At 44.2% G+C, this 20300-nt stretch overlaps 1 protein-coding gene and 1 long non-coding RNA gene across 2 annotated transcripts in view; one reads left to right on the top strand and one right to left on the bottom strand.

Moving 5' to 3' along the window:
• LOC311142663 overlaps window positions 1–20300 on the top strand; it is a 352769-nt gene that overhangs the window by 49872 nt on the left and 282597 nt on the right. The window lies entirely within an intron of this gene.
• On the bottom strand, window positions 11891–20299 carry LOC311098661 (neoverrucotoxin subunit alpha-like; the record flags this gene model as incomplete). The annotated part of the gene is made up of 4 exons (XM_084139197.1): window positions 11891–12542; window positions 19536–19715; window positions 19853–20101; window positions 20285–20299. The coding sequence occupies 4 exons, from the start codon at window positions 20297–20299 to the stop codon at window positions 11997–11999; spliced, it is 990 nt and encodes a 329-aa protein (XP_083995323.1). The 3' UTR covers window positions 11891–11996.

Genomic DNA, 20300 nt, shown 5'->3' with positions numbered 1-20300 from the left:
GGGATAGGTGTGTACATTGGTGCTGGTACCAACCAGCCCTAGAAAATGGTGAAGATCCACCCAGTCGCAAAAAACATGGAGGCCATACATTCTTTAATTGAGAGGATGCACAGAAAATGGTACCTGTATATCATAGGATGTCAAATGAGTGAGCCACTGCTATATCAAATGTGCTGGACTAATTGTGTATTGGCAGCACTTTGGTGACACTGGAAGCAATCAGAGAGGAGTTGTGAGAGCTGATGCTGCTTCAATGGAGTGTGACAAGGGGAGGCGCAGGTCACATGACACAGTCAAGAAAGTAAAGCAGCACCAGCAACAACTCAAAGAGGGCCGTACATATGGGGCAGGCATAGCTGATTACTGTTCTGCACATTTCAACAGCCATACAAAAGCCTTGGATGTGACAAATTGAGCAAAGTGATATGAGAATTTGGCCAAAACTGCATATTTGCCCTACAGACCAGTATTCAAAGCATATGCTCTATTGCTTGAAACAAATGTATTAAACATGCTGATGTATTTGTAAAAGGTATATTTGATGTTTATTTGTCAGTTTAGAAGTGATATATGAAAAAGAGATTACTTTAATTTGACGTAAATGGTCATATTTATGGAAAGTACATTTTTAATTGTAGTCTGTGGTGTTTGGCATTACAGTTGTTCTCAATTGCTAAAACACAATTTCTGAAACCTTGCTCCATTTCCTGAAAACATTAAACACAAAACCTCATCTTCAAGCACTATTTACAAAACCTCTGACTCCTCTCGCAAAATAAAACATTCGCCCTTAAAACAGTTTTTACCTGTGTTCAAAATCAAACACTGCTCTCAAATCATAAACAAAGTGATCAAAATGATAAACACTTTCAAGCAGTCAGTAAACAATACACCGAAAAATAGAAAACACATTGTTCAAAACATACAGTTCTCAGGGAGAAGTACATTTTAATACTCAAAACAAATTTCATATTTTTCAGTCATTGTCTTTTGATGAACGAAAACATGTTCTGTCATAGTAGCTCAAAATTGATCAGAAATTACTACTCTGCTTTGCTCTTTGCAATTTAGTTTTTTGTTCTTCCTCCTCCTTGTACCCCTATTTTTACAGTACTGTACCCTGCATCTCACAAACTTGTCCTTTGTCTCTGTGAAACTGTAATTCTTGTTCTTTGTTGATATGAACCTGCAACCAGTCCAAATCTATTGAGCAGTCAGTACTGTTAACAAATGGAAAGCACAATGTTCAGGGCCATACAATGTGTCCATTGTCCAGTATACAGCCTACAATGCACTGTACTACAGTATACAATACTAAAAGGGACACAAATCAAAGGAGTAAACATGTGATCAATGTGCTTCTTCTTGTCTTTGGGCTGGGTCAGGCCAGAGCACTTCGTCCACATCACAAGCAATATTGTCCCTCCTGAGGCAACGTGGGAAGAAGCCTCTTGTGTGCCGTATCCAGCCCTGACATGATTCCTCACCTGTATCACCACAGGCTAAATCCATGGCTTGCAGCAGATTTACTCTGGTGTAGGGTTGTCTATCATACACTTTCCATCTCCAAGAGGAGAAAAACTCCTCAATCGGATTCAGGAAAGGCGTGTATGAAGGGAGGTACAAGTTCATAAACTGACCGTTGATGTTAAACCATTCCCTTACCGGAGCAGCTCGGTGGAAACTGACATTGTCCCACACGATCACATAGGTGGGAATGGGATTCTCATTTAGCTCTTGACCCTGCTGCTCTTGAACCTGCTGCTCAAATAAAATATCTCTTAGATTGGCAATAGATCTTAGAAGGTGCAGGGTGTTATATGGCCCGAGTGTAACATGGTGATGTAGAACGCCATGGTTGCCGATAGCAGCACAGATTGTGACATCGCCACCTCGTTGACCAGGGACTTCAACAACGGCCCGCTGTCCAATCATGTTTCGGGCCTCTCCCTTCTCCTCTTTGTTAGATTGAAGCCTTGATTCATCGACAAAGATGAACTCATGGGGTCTGTCCAAGGATTCCAAGTAGTCAAATATTGTCTGTGTAGAAATACAATATACTGTATGTAGGATTTTGTAAGTGGTCCAGAGACAGTGCTATACTGTAGAGTACAATTAGGCCTACTGTATGCACTTCTGATTCACATACATTGGATGTACTGAAGAGTAATGTAATTCACATAGTATGTGTTAGTACTGTAGACAATCTGGATTACAGTAAATGTTTCTGAATGTACACTTACTTGCACATACTGAGCTCGCAGTTCTTTCACCCTTGGTGAGTTGTGCTCAAAAGGTACTCTGTATACTTGTTTCATTCGCATCCTGTTACGACGGAGGACACGGTCCATTGTGGAAATGCTCACACTGTCGATTCCCTGGAAGTGTGTGTTGTCTTGTATCACCCGTTCCTGGATTTCTCTGAGTCGTATTGCATTATCTTGAAGGACCATGCCAACTATAACGGCCTCTTGCTCCCGAGTGAATATAGCTGTCCTTCCACCTGCATGTGGCAGCCTTGCAATTCTACAAAAAGTAGTTGTGCAGTTACAAAACATATTCATGCAGTACAATACATACAGTGATTCACTTTACAAACGTCTATTGAAACAGCTGCATATAGTGTAGTACAGTAAATTTGCAATTACAAAACTACAGTAGTACACTGTACCTGTTCTCTTCTCTGAATGTCCTTACTATGGTGGACACAGAACATTGGCTCAAATTGGGTTGCATTCTAAGTCCTGCTTCCCTCATTGTCAGTCCATGGACAAGAACATGGTCTATGACTGTTGCTCGAATTTCATCAGATATTTCCACTCTTTGTCTTCCTCTTCCTCTTCGTCCTCCTCTTCCTCTTTCTTGCCCTCCTCCTCCTCTTCCTCCTCATCGCCCACCTGGCATACGCACTCGTCCTCGTCCTCTCACATTGTTTCTTCTATCCATTCTCAGACTTTCTCCTTCCCACCTTCAACAACCTGTTTGCTCTCTGAACTGCCTTATATTGGTTGTGTCGCATCATTTGAAACAGGTTAAATCCATTTTGAGTGGTTGTGTTCAATCAATGACATGTGTTCTCTATTTGTGTTTGATTGTTGCCTCTTGTGTTTACCAGTATGGATGACATGTGCATTAGAGTGCAGAATGTGTTTGGAGAATGAGAACGTGTTTAGAGTTTTGCTGAAAAGTCTAAGTGAGATCTGCATATTGTGTTTTACCATGTGAAATGGTTTAAGGTATTGACAACAGACTGCATAATTAGCTAAATGAGTCCAGGCAACTGATAACTTTGTTCAGCCAATGGGTTTTAGTGTTTTAGCAATTTGCCCTTTTATAAACGCATTCATGCAATTCCACGTCATTTTACTTTAATGAGTTCAAGACAACTGGGAAATGGGGAAAAAACGAGCTCCGACTGGAAACATTTGTTTTAAACTGTCATCCAACTGGAAATTCTGGCCTCTTTCCAGAGCTCCGACTGGAAACATTTGTTTTAAACGGTCATCCTACTGGGAATTCTGGCCTCTTTCTAGAGCTCTGACTGGAAACATCTGTTTTAAACGGTCATCCAACTCGGATTTCTGGCCTCTTTCTAGAGCTCTGACTTTCCTGATTTGAAGACCACTGATGTCATGATTCTACCTCATTTTTTCCCGAGTTCCCATTTGTCTTGAAAGCGCAAATGATCGAAATGACAGGCTATTTTTGACACTGAAAAACTGAGAATCTGAGATCAATGAAAACGAACTTGAATCCATCAATAGCCTATGCCTGGGTGTGTCTAGACATGTTGTATGCTACAATATGAGGAGGAAATTATAGTCCTAAAAATGTTTTAAAGTTTCTCTGACAGATTTGCCGTGCGTTCCCCACAGTATGGCTTGTTATTGTGCTACACTCCATTTACATTTTAGTCATTTAGCAGACGCTCTTATCCAGACCGACTTACAGTTAGTGAGTGCATACATTTTCATACTGGCCCCCCGTGGGAATCGAACCCACAACCCTGGCGTTGTAAACACCATGCTCTACCAACTGAGCTACACGGGGCCTAGGTTATTTTTAAAATAAGCTATTTATCCTCTGTGACTACATTTTAGGCTTTCTCATGGTGTAGTAGGCTATTTTGAATTATTTCATGTATTTCTGAACAGACAGCAGTAATTCTATAACTTTGTAAAATGTATTTGAATTGATCAGGCGAGCTGCAGCTCCTCCAGAACCCTTGGCGTGGCTCTATAAATGATGTGCAATGCTGGAGAGATGAGAGTTGGAGGCTCATGTCTGTCAGAGCAGAGAGAGTTCTGGGAGAGATTATTAGAATTTTTACATTGCTAAAAGTGACAATTATCTTTCATGCCAGGAGAGGTACCGGATCCGGCCAAATAGGTTCCTGAACGAAACAGTCCAAAACGGAGAGGTGCCGGATCCTGTTCCCGGCAGGATCCGGATCAAATTAAGCACTGATAATACACTATAACCATCATATCGAAGTAAACATGGAGTCACGCGATATGTTGCGTGGTCCTCCCACTACGACTCGGGAAAGCATGCAGTTTATTAGGCTACAGATGAAATAAGTTGTGATGAACACAGGTTGGTGAAAGTGCAAGGTGACGAGCTTGATGCTCCTTTCCAATAAATATTAAGGGTCTTATTCAGCTAACATGATGATCGATGCTTAGCTGCCATTTGTGAAATACAAATAATATCGATATAGCCATACCCACACTGTATCTGTGAGTTGTTGGCATGTGTCATGGCCAGAGTGGGCACATTTGCTATATAATGCAACAGCTTTAGTGACAAAACCATCAGTAGAGTTGAAGATGCGATGGAAACCCATTTAACTTGTGTTTTTCATGTGGTACATGGGAATTTAACCACAAAAGTAATTACGTTATCATGTACAGTCTTTTATCCACAAAAAATCAGTTTGAGGGAAAATGCGCATATTGTTTTATGCAGATTTTAGAATATTCGCATGGAAACCTTTCGAATATTGGATGAAAACCGATCTATTGACCAGAAACTCCATTGGCCGCTCTAACAATGAAAATAATTGTTAGTCGAGAGGAAGCAAGATCAACAGAACCGAAAACCAGAAAAAAATGTTTTCAAGGAACAGCAACAGAACCGAGAACGAAAGTGATCGCTACTGTTCCAGAACAGAACTGTTATTTTAAAAACAACTGGTTAAAAAGTGTTATTTTACGAGTCCCACAAAAAAACGCTATAAAGTGCTTATGCAAAGCCCTCACTCTGTCACTCCAACTTATTCCAGTGTCTGCCTGCCAGCTGAAAGTATTTACCAGTGGGTGTGTTTAGCTGTAGCTCAATTGGTAGAGCATGTCGCTTGTAACGCCAGGGTAGTGGGTTCGATCCCCGGGACCAACCATATGTAAAAATGTATGCGCACATGACTGTAAGTCGCTTTGGATAAGAGCGTCTGCTAAATGGCATATTATTATTATTTAGGCTACCTGCCCCTCCCCTCTCTGAAGCAGAGGCTGCTGTGCTGATGTTACAAGCTTAATACAGAAGATAGATGTTTTATTTGCTAGAGAAGAGAATGGTGGTGTCAGGAAGAGTGGGGTGTGCCGGACACAACAAAAGTTTCAGATGCTTTTAGTGTCTCCGGCACTCTAGTCCACAAGACGTTCAGGCAGGAGGGGGGTTAACTGGCGCTCTAGTCCACAAGACGTTCAGGCAGGAGGGGGGTTAAAGATGGCGGCCACCTGTAGTCTCTTGTGGGGGCGTGGCCTCACTGGCAGAGTCCAGAACTCTCCTGAGGAGTCAGTAGAAGGAAAGCGAAACACAGTTTAAGTGGGAGAGTCGGCCTGCTGTGGCTGTCTTCCTAACTGCTCCACCTGAGTGAGGTCCAGCCTGCACTCTTGGGCCAGTCATTTGATTAGGGAATGTCTTGCAGGTGTGCTGATTAGTAATCCTGCACAGGTGTGTTGGGTGAGCAGAGCAGAGCTACACACAATATCCCACAATGACAAAGTGAAAACAAGTTTTTTTGAAATGTTTGCAAATGTATTGAAAAAGAAATACAGAAATATCAAATGTAGATACGTATTCACACCCCTTAGTCGATACACAGCTCTGTCAAGTTGGTTGTTGGTCATTGCTAGACAGCCATTTCCAGGTCTTGACATAGATTTTCAATAGATTTTAAGCCACTCAGGAACATTCAATGTCGTCTTGGTAAGCAACTCCAGTGTATATTTTGCCTTGTATTTTAGGTTATTGTCCTGCTGAAAAGTGAATTTGTCTCCCAGTGTCTGTTGGAAAGCAGTCTGAAGCAGGTTTTCCTCTAGGAATTTGCCTGTGCTTAGCTCTATTCCGTTTCTTTTTATCCCCCCAAAACTCCCTAGTCCTCGTCGATGACAAGCAGACCCATAACATGATGCAGCCACCACCAAGAAAACAGTGGCACTCAGTGATGTGTTGTGTTGGATTTGCCCCAAACATAACACTTTTTATTCAGGACATAAAGTGAATTTCTTTGCCACATTTTTTAGCAGTTTTACTTTAGTGCTTTATTGCAAACAGGATGCATGTTTTGTAATATTTGTGTCCCGTGTGGCTCAGTTGGTAGAGCAAGGTGCTTGCAATGCCAGGGTTGTGGGTTTGATTCCCACGGGGGACAATAGCTACCTGCTAAATGACTGAAATGCGAATGTATTCTGTACAGGCTTCTTTTCACTCTGTCAATTAGGTTAGTGTTATGGAGTAACTACAATGTTGTTGATCTATCCTCAGTTTTCTCTTATCACAGCCATTCAACTCTAACTGTTTTAAAGTTACCATTGGCCTCATGGTGAAATCCCTGAGCGGTTTCCTTCCTCACCGGCAACTGAGTTAAGAAGGACGCCTGTATCTTTGTAGTGACACACCATCCAAAGTGTAATTAATAACTTCACCATGCTCAAAGAAATATTCTGCTTTTTATTTTATTTTTACACATCTACTAATAGGTGCCCTTCTTTGCGAGGCTTTGGAAAACTTCCCTGGTCTTTGTGGTTGAATTTGTGTTTGAAATTCACTGCTCGACTGAGGGACCTTACAGATAATTTTATATGTGGTATACAGAGATGAGGTTGTCATTCAGAAATCCTGTTAAACACTATTATTGCACACAGGTGAGTCCATGGAACTTATTATGTGTCTTGTTAAGGACAGTTTTACTCCTGAACTTATTTAGGCTTGCCATAACAAAGGGGTTGAATACTTGTTGACTCAAGACAATTCAGCTTTCGTTTTAAATTAATTTCTAAAACATTATTCCACTTTGACATTATGGAGTATTGTGTGTAGGCCAGTGACACAAAATCTCAATTTAATCAATTTTAAATTCAGGCTGTGTAACAACAAAATGTGGAAAAATTCAAGGGGTGTGAATACTTTCTGAAGGCACTGTATTACAGACCGTTCAGACTTCAGTAGGGGACGTTGTTGGGCATCTCCTTTAGCATACGCATCAGATTCATCTACTGGGTTGTTATCAATCTAAATAAATACCATCTAAAAAATATATATTGCTTGATTGAATGCAGTCATGTCTTAAGAATATTTTGTTACTTATTTTGAATAGTTGTATATTTAGAAGTACATAAAATGCATGTAAGGATATGTTTTATATTATAACCAATCAGCGTTCAGGATTAGACGTTATATAATATTCTACAAAGGCCTACTGAAACATGTAGCATATTTTCGTTTCCCATACAATAAAAACATGACAATGTAATACATTTGATAAATAGTATTTATAGATGTGATTAGTAATAGAGTTATAGTAAGTAATACAGTCCAGTAACAGCTTCTTTTTACAAAGTAAAACGTAAAAGAGAATTATATCAACCCGCAAGGCTCACGGTCATATTATTTGCTGTAAACATGAGTGCCAAAGCTTGATAAATAGTGCAGAAACAATTGTAAAGGATGAATTACATAAATAAATATCGGTGAAAAGATATGAAAACAAGAGTCATTTATTGATTGTATGGGACCCTGTATTGTGGCCTTAACCGTGTTTTAACTCATGAATCAATCTCATGAATAATGCTTCAGTTCGGCTGGCGCTGAACTCTGCTAGCCAAACCCAACGAGTGTTCTAGAATACTCACTTAAGAAGACCTTAAAAGACCTTCGCTTGAAAAATTTGAAAAGAGCGGCAATAGTACTGTTTGTCCATTTTGAGACGCCGTAGCCAGTATACACTTCCTCAAAATAGTCTGAATTAATTACGATAACTCAAGAAATCTTGGGAGCCCCCCCCCCCCCAACCAAATCTTGCTCAGGGCCCCCAAAAGGCAAGAGCCGGCCCTGCTTTGGCTGCCTCCTCTGTCTCAGGTAGGCCTGTTCTGGTTCTTCTTCCTCCTCTGTCTTAGGTAGGCCTGTTCTGGTTCTTCCTCCTCTGTCTCAGGTAGGCCTGTTCTGGTTCTTCTTCCTCCTCTGTCTCAGGTAGGCCTGTTCTGGTTCTTCTTCCTCCTCTGTCTCAGGTAGGCCTGTTCTGGTTCTTCTCCCTCCTCTGTCTCAGGTTGGCCTGTTCTGGTTCTTCTTCCTCCTCTGTCTCAGGTAGGCCTGTTCTGGTTCTTCTTCCTCCTCTGTCTCAGGTAGGTCTGTTCTGGTTCTTCTTCCTCCAGGCTCGGCCATCTGAGGCTCAAAGTCAGCATCAGATGAAGACCCTACAATGTCATCAGCATGTTTGATTCCAGGCTTAATATCCAATCCTTCATTAGACTCCAGCTCATCGAAATTCTGTAACATCTGCAATGCTGTCAGCGTCCATTCGTTTGGTTCGGCTTGCCATTGTGAACTACAGATGTTGTACATTGTACTCAGGGTCTGATTTGATTCTCTCTGAGGGGAGATTACATACCCTTTCCAGCCTTTCTTATAAAATAAGTAGACCACCCACAACACCCACAATTCTTCATCATCATTACACCATTGTTCTAAATAAATATCACCCTCCTCATCGTTCAGTTCATTCAAATGTAATTGTAAAGTAACGTGCCCCATTATCCGTTTCCATCGCCCGTTCATCCATTGGCATCATTCAACCAGTGAGGAGAGAGACACATTATCACCTGGGTACCGACGTCTTACAGCGCATTTGTCTTGGCCCCTTAAGATAGTACATTCTTTTTACATGTTTAGTCATTTAGCAGACGCTCTTATCCAGAGCGACTTACAGTTAGTGAATACATATTTTTTTATACTGGCCCCCCGTGGGAATCGAACCCACAACCCTGGCGTTGCAAACACCATGCTTTATCAACTGAGCTACATCCCTGCCGGCCATTCCCTCCCCTACCCTGGACGACGCTGGGCCAATTGTGCACCGCCCATGAGTCTCCCGGTCGCGGCCGGCTGCGACAGAGCCTGGATTCGAACCATGATCTCTAGTGGCACAGTTAGCACTGTGATGCAGTGCCTTAGACCATTGCGCCACTCAGGAAATGAGTACTAGGTGTGGAAACATTGCTTTCACCTGTCCAGTTCTCTCAAGTAGTTGAGATGAAGGAGAGGAGACAAGGAGAGGAGACAAGGAGAGGAAGTCCACGTAGAATGTTGATATGCCCCCCAGGAGTTGTTGATGTCCTGAGATGTCTGTCTGTTTAGTGCTGTATGCTTGATGTCCTCCTAATATTCTATATTTCTTAATTCCATTGTTTTCCTTTTTAGATCTGTGTGTATTGTTGTGTATTGTTAGATATTACTGCACTGAGCTAGGAACACAAGCATTTTACTACACCCTCCATAGCATCTGCTAAATATGTGTATGTGACCAATAAAATAGATTTGCTGAACCCTTATTGGGAGGTGGTTAACTAGTCAGTATATTCCACTGATTCATATGGATACCAGTCCATACATTGGCTGTAAAAGTGGATAAAACCTGACAAGCGTATAACTGTAGCTATGTGGTCTTTACTTGAGTGTGTTTCAGCAGGGTGAGGTCAGAGAGGGTGAGGTCAGTCAGTATTTTTCTGAACTCCTAAAATCCGTTACACAATCTGATGGGATGAATGTTCAACCCCATTTAAATAACCATAAGGTCTATATAGTACCTTTAAGTTAAGACCTCACAGATCTGTTCATGGCAAAGCAGTTCATTTAATGATATTAATTGATTCTTAAAGAATATAACTTTTAAATCATGAGCCTCATCTTGAGGAGTCACCTGTGACAGTATTCATAAAGAGTAGGAGTACTGATCTGGGATCAGTTTTGCCTTTTAGATCATAATGAAACAGATTAGATGGACAGGGGGGACCTGATCCTAGATCAGCACTCCTCCTCTGGGAAACTGCATGTATGAAACCGAACACATAGTCGTAGTCTAGTTACAGCAGGTGTTTACTGCCATCTAGTGGAAGATACCAATAAAACACTTTTATCAGGGTGTGGAGACGGCTGAGATGAAACAGAACATGGAATAGCCTTCATTTCTCAGAACAAAGAATAGACTGACAAGTTTTAGAAGAAAGTTATTTGTTTCTGGCCATTTTGAGGCTGTAATCGAACCTACAATTGCTGATGCTCCAGATACTCAACTAGTCTCAAGAAGGCCAGTTTTATTGCTTCTTCAATCAGCACAACAGTTTTCAGCTGTGCTAACATAATTGCAAAGGGTTTTCTAATGATCAATTAGCCTTTTAAAATGATAAACTTGGATTAGCAAACACAACGTGCCATTGGAACACAGGACTGATGGTTGTTGATAATGGGCCTCTGTACGCCTATGTAGATATTCCATTAAAAATCAGCCGTTTCCAGCTACAATAGCCATTTACAACATTAACAATGTCTACACTGTATTTCTGATCAATTTGATGTTATTTTAATGGACAAAAAAATTGCTTTTCTTTCGAAAACAAGGACATTTCAAAGTGACCCCAAACTTTTGAACGGTAGTGTATATCAGAACAAATAGCAGCAGGAATGGTTATACAGCTAGAGACACAATACTGTTAAAATATATATATCAGAAAAAATAGCAGCAGGAATGATTATACAGTTAGAGACACAATACTGTTAAAATATATATCAGAACAAATAGCAGCAGGAATGATTATACAGCTAGAGACAGAATACTGTTAAAATATATATCAGTATATTATGGAAACTAGTTATTGCAGGTAAATACAATTATTATAATAAAATCAGTAAGGTACACATTTGCACTAAATGATCATGAATGGGCAATCTGTTGGGTAAAACCCACTGCAGTAGTTATTTTATGGTAACCAGCTGTCAATAGTTATTTGCTACATATGAATATGCATAAAGGAGCCAAAGGCACCTTGATTACATAGATCACACAGAAGAGAGGTTAATATGTTCATTAAATTATGTTTTCTAGGTGGAAGGTTTACCCTGTGTGTGAGATTACAATGTATCAGCTGATGATTAGGATTGTTAGATGAACCCACTAAGTTCCTGATGAACTCAACTGGTGAGCCTCTTTAGCAGCTAGTTCCATGGACACACTGATTTCAATGTCCTTTGCCAAGGTCAGATGACTTTCAGTCAACAGTCTCTTTTGTGTAGCTTCACTCCGTAGCCCACATACTAGTCTGTCTCTAATGATGTCATTTAGAACAGCATTAAACTCAGTGTTCTGGTAGTTTCTTTAATGCAGCAGCAAACATTGTTACTGATTCTCCCTCTTCCTGATGTCTCCTGTGGAACCTGAACCTTTCAGCATTAATTAGTGGTTCTGGTGAAAAATGTCCTTTAAGTACACCAAGAAGCCCAATAACAACAAGATCAATGATTTATAAATGAAACCAGTTTTTACAACACAGTGTGGTGATTCATTATATTAATGAATGTCTCTAGTTGACAATGTCTGTCAACTTCTATGGTGTTTATTCATGAATATTTACAATCATATGTTTACACACTAGAGAGATATTCTACATTGTTGCTCCAGTGTGTCTTACTGAACATGACCATGATCAGAGTGAAACATCATGTTATGTTTGACACAGGGACACTGAGGTGCCCTCATACCAAACATAAAACCCTGGATAGAGGGGCTCAGTGAATGTGGAGTGGAATGTGTACAGGTGGGTCAGTGTGTCAGAGGAGACTCTGTAGAAGGACAGAGTGCCGGCTGGCCAGTCCAGATACACTCCTACTCTGTGGGAGCTGGAGGAGGGGACGTCTATGGTAGTGGACTCATTATTGTGCCTGAAAATGTTTTTAGGGCAGAACAGACTCCAGGACTTGTCATTGTATCCAAGCCCACAGTCTCTATGCTTACCTATCCTGCTGATTCCTTTATATGTCACTCCTATGTAAGAATCGCTTCCACTCCACTCTGCCTCCCAGTAACAGCGCCCAGTCAGACCCTCTCTACAAAGCACATTTCCACGGTCCATAAATCTCTCTGGGTGATCAGGATACGGCTGCTTCATCATCCTCCTACATGTCACCTTTCTGTTCTCCTCAGACAGAGATAGATATCTGTATGCTGTGTTTGGGTCCAGTGTGAGATCACAGGCATCTGATGGATGAAACCAGACACAATATTAGAAATCATCATCATTCACATTAGAACGTTAACTCACTTAATTTAGGGCCTGATCCCGACGTAGGAATTCTCAGTATTTGGTATTCAGACTTCTCTGCAGGTGTGGCTACCTCTGAATAAACGTCATCCAACAGCTGAAAACCCTCCCACTTGCTGGCCAACAGATTTTCTCGTGGAGTTTTCATTCAATGGGGTTTTTAGCGCATTTATCTTCGGCCATCCCTTTAAATACAGTGTACCTTTCAGTTAGAATGTTGTCGACAGATTCAATAGAATATATGGAGAGAATATGGAATATATATATAATATATTATTCCCATCTGCATGATGTATTGAGAACCCAGCTGGCTTTATGGACGGGGACAGTATATCCGGAGAGAGCCATGATTCCGTGAAACAGTCAAAAGTTTGGACACTCCTACTCATTCAAGGGTTTTTCTTTATTTTGACTATTTTCGACATTGTAGAATAACAGTGAAGATATCAAAACTATGAAATAACACATATGGAATCATGTAGTAACCAAAAAAGTGTTAAACAAATCAAAATATATTTTATATTTGAGATTCTTCAAAGTAGCCACCCTTTGCCTTGATGACAGCTTTGCACACTCTTGGCATTCTCTCAACCAGCTTCATGAGGTAGTCATCTGGAATGCATTTCAATTAACAGGTGTGCCTTCTTAAAAGTGAATTTGTGGAATTTCTTTCCTTCTTAATGCGTTTGAGCCAATCAGTTGTGTTGTGACAAGGTAGGGGTGGTATACAGAAGATAGCCCTATTTGGTAAAATACCAAGTCCATGTTATGGCAAGAATAGCAAAAATAAGCAAAGAGTAACAAAAGTCCATTACTTTAAGATATGAAGGTCAGTCAATCCGGAAAATGTCAAGAACTTCAAAAGGTTCTTCCAGTGCAGTTGCAAAATCCATCAAGCGCTATGATCTGGCTTTCATGAGGACCGCCAAAGGAAAGACCCAGAGTTACCTCTGCTGCAGAGGATAAGTTCATTAGAGTTACCAGCCAACTTTTGACTGGTACTGTACAATCGCCCACCTGAGCTGCATCAACCCACCCTCCAACCCCTCCTGGGACCACCCCAACCCACCCCCAACCCCTCCTGGGACCACCCCAACCCCGCCTGGGACCACCCCAACCCACCCTCCAACCCCTCCTGGGACCACCCCAACCCACCCTTCAACCCCTCCTGGGACCACCCCAACCCACCCTCCAACCCCTAATGGAATCACCCCAACCCACCCAACCTGATCTCCATGAAGTTAAATACAAAATTAAGTTGTGATACAATCTGTAAGGCACACACTTGCATGAACATGTTAGTGAATGGGCAATCTGTTGGGTAAAAAACACACTTTTATGATTTCAGCTACAGATAACCAGCTGTTTATTGTTGTTTGGCTAGCCCCATGGAACCTAGCAGTGGATAGTTCTAAATAAATTATATCTATAAAAGTTCTGATCCAATGAGGTGTGGTGGTTGCCATCTTAGTTCCAAACCTGACAACATTATATGTCTTTGCTGTAATGACAGTGGTGAATTATCATTCAGTAATAACAGTTTGGGGAACAAGGTATGAGGATACCTCTTTCCAAAACATGTCCTCCTGGTCACTCCCAGTACATATGATTAAAGGAGCCCAAGGCACCTTGATTACATAGATCACACAGAGGAGCGGTTGTGATTTTTATTAAATTATGTTTTCTAGGTGGAAGGTATACCCTGAGTATGAGATTAAAATGTATCAACTGGTGATTAGGATTGTTAGATGAACCCACTAAATTCCTGATGAACATATTCAAACCGTTCTGTATATGAGATCCACTGCTCAATACTTTCATTAAACTGTCCAACGTTTCCAACAATTACGGACATCACTCACTTCAATATTGTCCTCAACCACGGCAATGGTTTCCTCAGTCACGTGATCTTCATTCACTTCACTCACAGAAGTTTCATCCTAAATTAGCTCATTTAGCAGTTTTAATTAAAAGGTTTGTCTTCACAGTTGAATAAATGTCCTTTCCTTTAATCACTGTATGTTCCTCCCTTTTAATCACGTTGTTTTCCTGCTACGTCCGTCTCTATCAGAACTCAGGATAAGACCCAGATGCAGACAGTTCGAATCACAGATGTTGATTAACAAAACAGGGGGCAGGCAGACGATAGGTCAACGCTACCAGCTAGCAGTACTATAGCAACTAAATACAATATAATTTTAGCCAGCTACATTCGTTCGCAGCGACGCCGTTTTTCAAACAAAGTCAACACAGCAGCCATTGCTAGCTAGCCAACACTACCAGCTAGCAGTACTGTAGCAGCTAAATACAATATCTTTGTGCTAGCTAGCCAACGTTTAATTATTGCTGCGTTATGAAAGGAACTAGACACGGACACGAATTATCTGTTTTGTGTGTTAACACACTATTGGTAGTTTGTTGTAACCAAGTATTGGTGCTAAACCGTGTGTTATTGGATGCTAGCATGCTAGTTAGCTATGTCGTCATAGTTAGCTAGCTGAATAAACTAAGTTGAGTCTATTCCTTGAAACATTGAACCGCTGTAGTTTACAACAATTCTAATTTCTAAAGTGGAAGTTGGGAGAGTTTTATTCGGGTGTTTCAGTGAAACAATTATAGTTTCTGAGGTGGAAGTTGGGAGAGTTATATTTGGGAGTTGTGGTGAGGGAGGCCCCGCTCTCTCCTTTCCCAGATGTTTTGTTCATTTCATTCCGATCTCCTCTGCATTATTGTAGCCATTTGCTACAGCCTGTCAACTATGCCTCTGCCTATCCCTGCTCTCTCCTCTCCGCACAGGCTACACAAACGCCTCACACCGCGTGGCTGCTGCCTCTCTAACCTGGTGGTCCCTGCACGCACCACACACCTGGAGTTCCAGGTCTCAGGCAGCCTCTGGAACTGCCATTCTGCTGCCAACAAGGCTGACTTCATCCCAGCCTATGCTACCCTCCAGTCCCTCGACTTCCTGGCGCTGACGGAAACATGGATTACCACTGAAAACACTGCTACTCCTACTGCTCTCTCCTCGTCTGACCATGTGTTCTCGCATACCCCGAGAGCATCTGGTCAGAGGGGTGGTGGCACAGGAATCCTCATCTCTCCCAAGTGGACATTCTCAATTTTTCCCCTAGCCCATCTGTCTATCTCCTCATTTGAATTCCATGCTGTCACAGTCACTAGCCCATTTAAGCTTAATATCCTTGTCATCTATCGCCCTCCAGGTTCCCTTGGAGAGTTCATCAATGAGCTTGACGCCTTGATAAGTTCCTTTCCTGAGGATGGCTCACCCCTCATAGTTTTGGGGGATTTCAACCTCCCTACGTCTACATTTGACTCATTTCTCTCTGCCTCCTTCTTTCCACTCCTCTCCTCTTTTGACCTCACCCTCTCACCGTCCCCCCCTACTCACAAGGCAGGCAATACGCTTGACCTCATCTTTACTAGATGCTGCTCTTCTACTAATCTCACTGCAACTCCCCTCCATGTCTCCGACCACTACTTTGTATCCTTTTCTCTCTCGCTCTCCTCCAACACTACTCACTCTGCCCCTACACAGATGGTAATGCGCCGCCGCAACCTTCGCTCTCTCTCTCCCATTACTCTCTCCTCTTCCATCCTATCATCTCTTCCCTCTGCTCAATCCTTCTCCCTCCAATCTCCTGATTCTGCCTCCTCAACCCTCCTCTCCTCCCTTTCTGCATCCTTTGACTCTCTGTGTCCCCTATCCTCTCGGCCGGCTCGGTCCTCCCCTCCAGCTCCTTGGCTTGATGACTCATTGCGAGCTCACAGAACAGAGCTCCGGGCAGCTGAGCGAAAATGGAAGAAAACTAGACTCCCTGCGGACCTGGCATCTTTTCACTCCCTCCTCTCTACATTTTCTTCATCTGTTTCTGCTGCTAAGGCCACTTTCTACCACTCTAAATTCCAAGCATCTGCCTCTAACCCTAGGAAGCTCTTTGCCACATTCTCCTCCCTGCTGAATCCTCCCCCCCCCCCCCCCCCCCCTCTCTGTGGATGACTTCGTCAACCACTTTGAAAAGAAGGTTGACGACATCCGATCCTCGTTTGTTAAGTCTAATGACACTACTGGTCCTGCTCACACTGCCCTACCCTATGCTTTGACTTCTTTCTCCCCTCTCTCTCCAGATAAAATCTCGCGACTTGTGACTGCAGGCCGCCCAACAACCTGCCCGCTTGACCCCATCCCCTCCTCTCTTCTCCAGACCATCTCCGGTGACCTTCTCCCCTACCTCACCTCGCTGATCAACTCATCCTTGACCGCTGGCTATGTCCCTTCCGTCTTCAAGAGAGCGAGAGTTGCACCCCTTCTCAAAAAACCAACACTCGATCCCTCTGATGTCAACAACTACAGACCAGTATCCCTTCTTTCTTTTCTTTCCAAAACTATTGAGCGTGCCGTCTTTAGCCAACTCTCTTGCTATCTCTCTCAGAATGACCTTCTTGATCCAAACCAGTCAGGTTTCAGGACTGGTCATTCAACTGAGACTGCTCTTCTCTGTGTCACGGAGGCTCTCCGCACTGCTAAAGCTAACTCTCTCTCCTCTGCTCTTGTCCTTCTAGACCTGTCTGCTGCCTTTGATACTGTGAACCATCAGATCCTCCTCTCAACCCTCTCCGAGCTGGGCATCTCCGGCGCGGCTCACTCTTGGATTGCGTCCTACCTGACCGGTCGCTCCTACCAAGTGGCGTGGCGAGAAGCTGTCTCCGCACCACGTGCTCTCACCACTGGTGTCCCCCAGGGCTCAGTTCTAGGCCCTCTCCTATTCTCGCTATACACCAAGTCACTTGGCTCTGTCATATCCTCACATGGCCTCTCCTATCATTGCTACGCTGACGATACACAACTAATCTTCTCCTTTCCCCCTTCTGATAACCAGGTGGCGAATCGCATCTCTGCATGTCTGGCAGACATATCAGTATGGATGACGGATCACCACCTCAAGCTGAACCTTGGCAAGACGGAGCTGCTCTTCTTCCCGGGGAAGGACTGCCCGTTCCATGATCTCGCCATCACGGTTGACAACTCCGTTGTGTCCTCCTCCCAGAGTGCGAAGAGCCTTGGCGTGACCCTGGACAACACCATGTCTTTCTCCGCTAACATCAAGGCGGTGACCCGATCCTGCAGGTTCATGCTCTACAACATTCGGAGAGTACGACCCTGCCTTACACAGGAAGCGGCACAGGTCCTAATCCAGGCACTTGTCATCTCCCGTCTGGATTACTGCAACTCGCTGTTGGCTGGGCTCCCTGCCTGTGCCATTAAACCCCTACAACTCATCCAGAATGCCGCAGCCCGTCTGTTGTTCAACCTTCCCAAGTTCTCTCACGTCACCCCGCTCCTCCGCACACTCCACTGGCTTCCAGTTGAAGCTCGCATCTGTTACAAGACCATGGTGCTTGCCTATGGAGCTGTGAGGGGAACGGCACCTCCGTACCTTCAGGCTCTGATCAGTCCCTACACCCAAACGAGGGCATTGCGTTCATCCACCTCTAGTCTGCTGGCTCCCCTTCCTCTGCGGAAGTATAGTTCCCGCTCAGCCCAGTCAAAACTGTTCGCTGCTCTGGCTCCCCAATGGTGGAACAAGCTCCCTCACGACGCCAGGACAGCGGAGTCACTCACCACCTTCCGGAGACATTTGAAACCCCACCTCTTTAAGGAATAGGATAAAGTAATCCTTCTACCCCGCCCCCCCCCCCTAAAAATAAATAAATTGTAAAGTGGTTATCCCACTGGCTATAGGGTGAATGCACCAATTTGTAAGTCGCTCTGGATAAGAGCGTCTGCTAAATGACGTGAATGTAAATGTAATGTAAATGTCAAGGGCAGGCAGAGGTCGGTAATCCAGGGCAGAGTCAGTAAGGTACAGAACGGCAGGTAGGTTCAGGGTCAGGGCAGGCAGAGTGGTCAACACCGTAAAAACTAGAAAAACTGGGGCTAGAGAGAAACAGGAGTATGAGAAAGAGGAGACAGAAGGCTGTGAGACAGAGGTTTAATCATTGATACATGAAAAGTGAATACGGAGGGTGCGGGGCAACAGAAGACGAACAGCAGAGGGGCTATGGATCTAAAAGATAGGGATAGGGCCGATAAAAAACGGGGGCAACGTTTGTGGGACTTCACCCGAAGGGGCAGATACCAAGTGGACAGCCATACCCTCTGCCCAAGACGATAACGGGGAGCCGGGGTCCGGTGGCGCTCCGTCTGTCGTCGATACCTGGAGGTGGTCTTGAGAAGAGCAGACCGGACTCTCTTCCAGGTACGGCGACAGCGGCGGACGAACATCTGGGCCGAGGGTATGTTGACCTCTTCTTCTTGCTCAGGGAAGAGCGGGGGCTGATAACCCATCGAACACTCGAAGGCGAGAGACCAGGGGCTGAGTAGGGGAGGGTGTTGCGTGCGTATTTTACCCACATGAGTTGCTGGTGGAGGACAGGCTGGCCGACGACCCAATGAAGGTGCAGAATGCCTTCCAGAACCGGGATGAGAACTGAGGACCACGGTCGGAGACCGTGTCCACCGGAAGATCATGGATCCGGAAGACGTGGTGCTACATGAGCCGGGCTGTCTCCTTGGCAGAGGGTAGCTTGGGGAGGGGAATGAAATGGGTGGCTTTGGAAAACCTGTCCACCACCGTGAGGATAGTGGTGTTGCCATCAGACAGAGGGAGACCAGTGACGAAGTCCAGGGATATATGTGACCAGGGACGGTGAGGGACAGGAAGAGGTTGAAGGAGGCCAGCCAGAGCTTGCTGAGGAGTCTTATTCTGTGCACAGACAGTTCAGGCGGCGATGAAAGTGGAGACGTCAGGGACCATGGTGTGGAGACGTGGAGACGTCAGGGACCACCAAAAGTGTTGTCACACAAAGGCCAGGGACCGACGGGAGCCAGGCAAGCCTGGAGGAATGAGCCCATTCAAAGACCAGGGAGCGGGCAGCGTCGGGGTCCGGCTGGGAACGCAGAGCCTCAGGGACCTGGTTCTCTATTCCCCAGATGAGTGTAGCCAACAGACACAAGGTAGGAAGGATGGTCTCAGGGTCCGAGGGTGTAGCAGCGGGGCTATAGCAGCGTGAAAGCGCATCCGGCTTAACATTCTTGGACCCCTGGCGGTAGGAGATGGTAAAGTTAAACCGGGTGAACAGCAGGGCCCATCGAGCTTGCCTGGAGTTGAGACACTTGGCGGTGCGGAGATATTCCAGGTTCTTGTGATCCGCCTCCACTCCTCCAATGCCATATTCACCGTGAGTAGTTCTCGATTCCCCACATCATAATTCCTCTCCATGGAGTTAAGACGATGGGAGAAGAAGGCGCAGGGATGGAGCTTAAGGTCCAGGGCAGAACGCTGGGACAGGACTCCGACATCCGAAGCGTCTACCTCCACCACGAACTGACGGGACGGGTCCGGATGGATTAATATGGGAGCTATGGTGAAGCTGTGTTTAAGGTCCAGGAACGCCCGGTCAGCAGCTGGGGACCACGTGAACAGGACCTTGGGAGAGGTCAGTGCTGAAAGGGGGGAATTCAGGGTGCTGTAACCAGGGTGCTGTAACCAGGGTGATGTAACCAGGGTGCTGTAACCCCAGATAAAACTGCGATAGAAATGAGCAAATCCTAAGAAGCGTTGCAGCTGCACTCTGGATGTGGGTTGGGGCCAATCCACCACCGCTCTCACCTTTCCGGGATCCATC

The sequence above is a fragment of the Coregonus lavaretus genome (assembly GCF_964263955.1).
Source record: "Coregonus lavaretus genome assembly, chromosome: 2".
Lineage (NCBI taxonomy): Eukaryota > Metazoa > Chordata > Actinopteri > Salmoniformes > Salmonidae > Coregonus > Coregonus lavaretus.
Note: the sequence above shows the minus strand (reverse complement) of the source record. Positions and strands in the feature narration are given on the sequence as shown.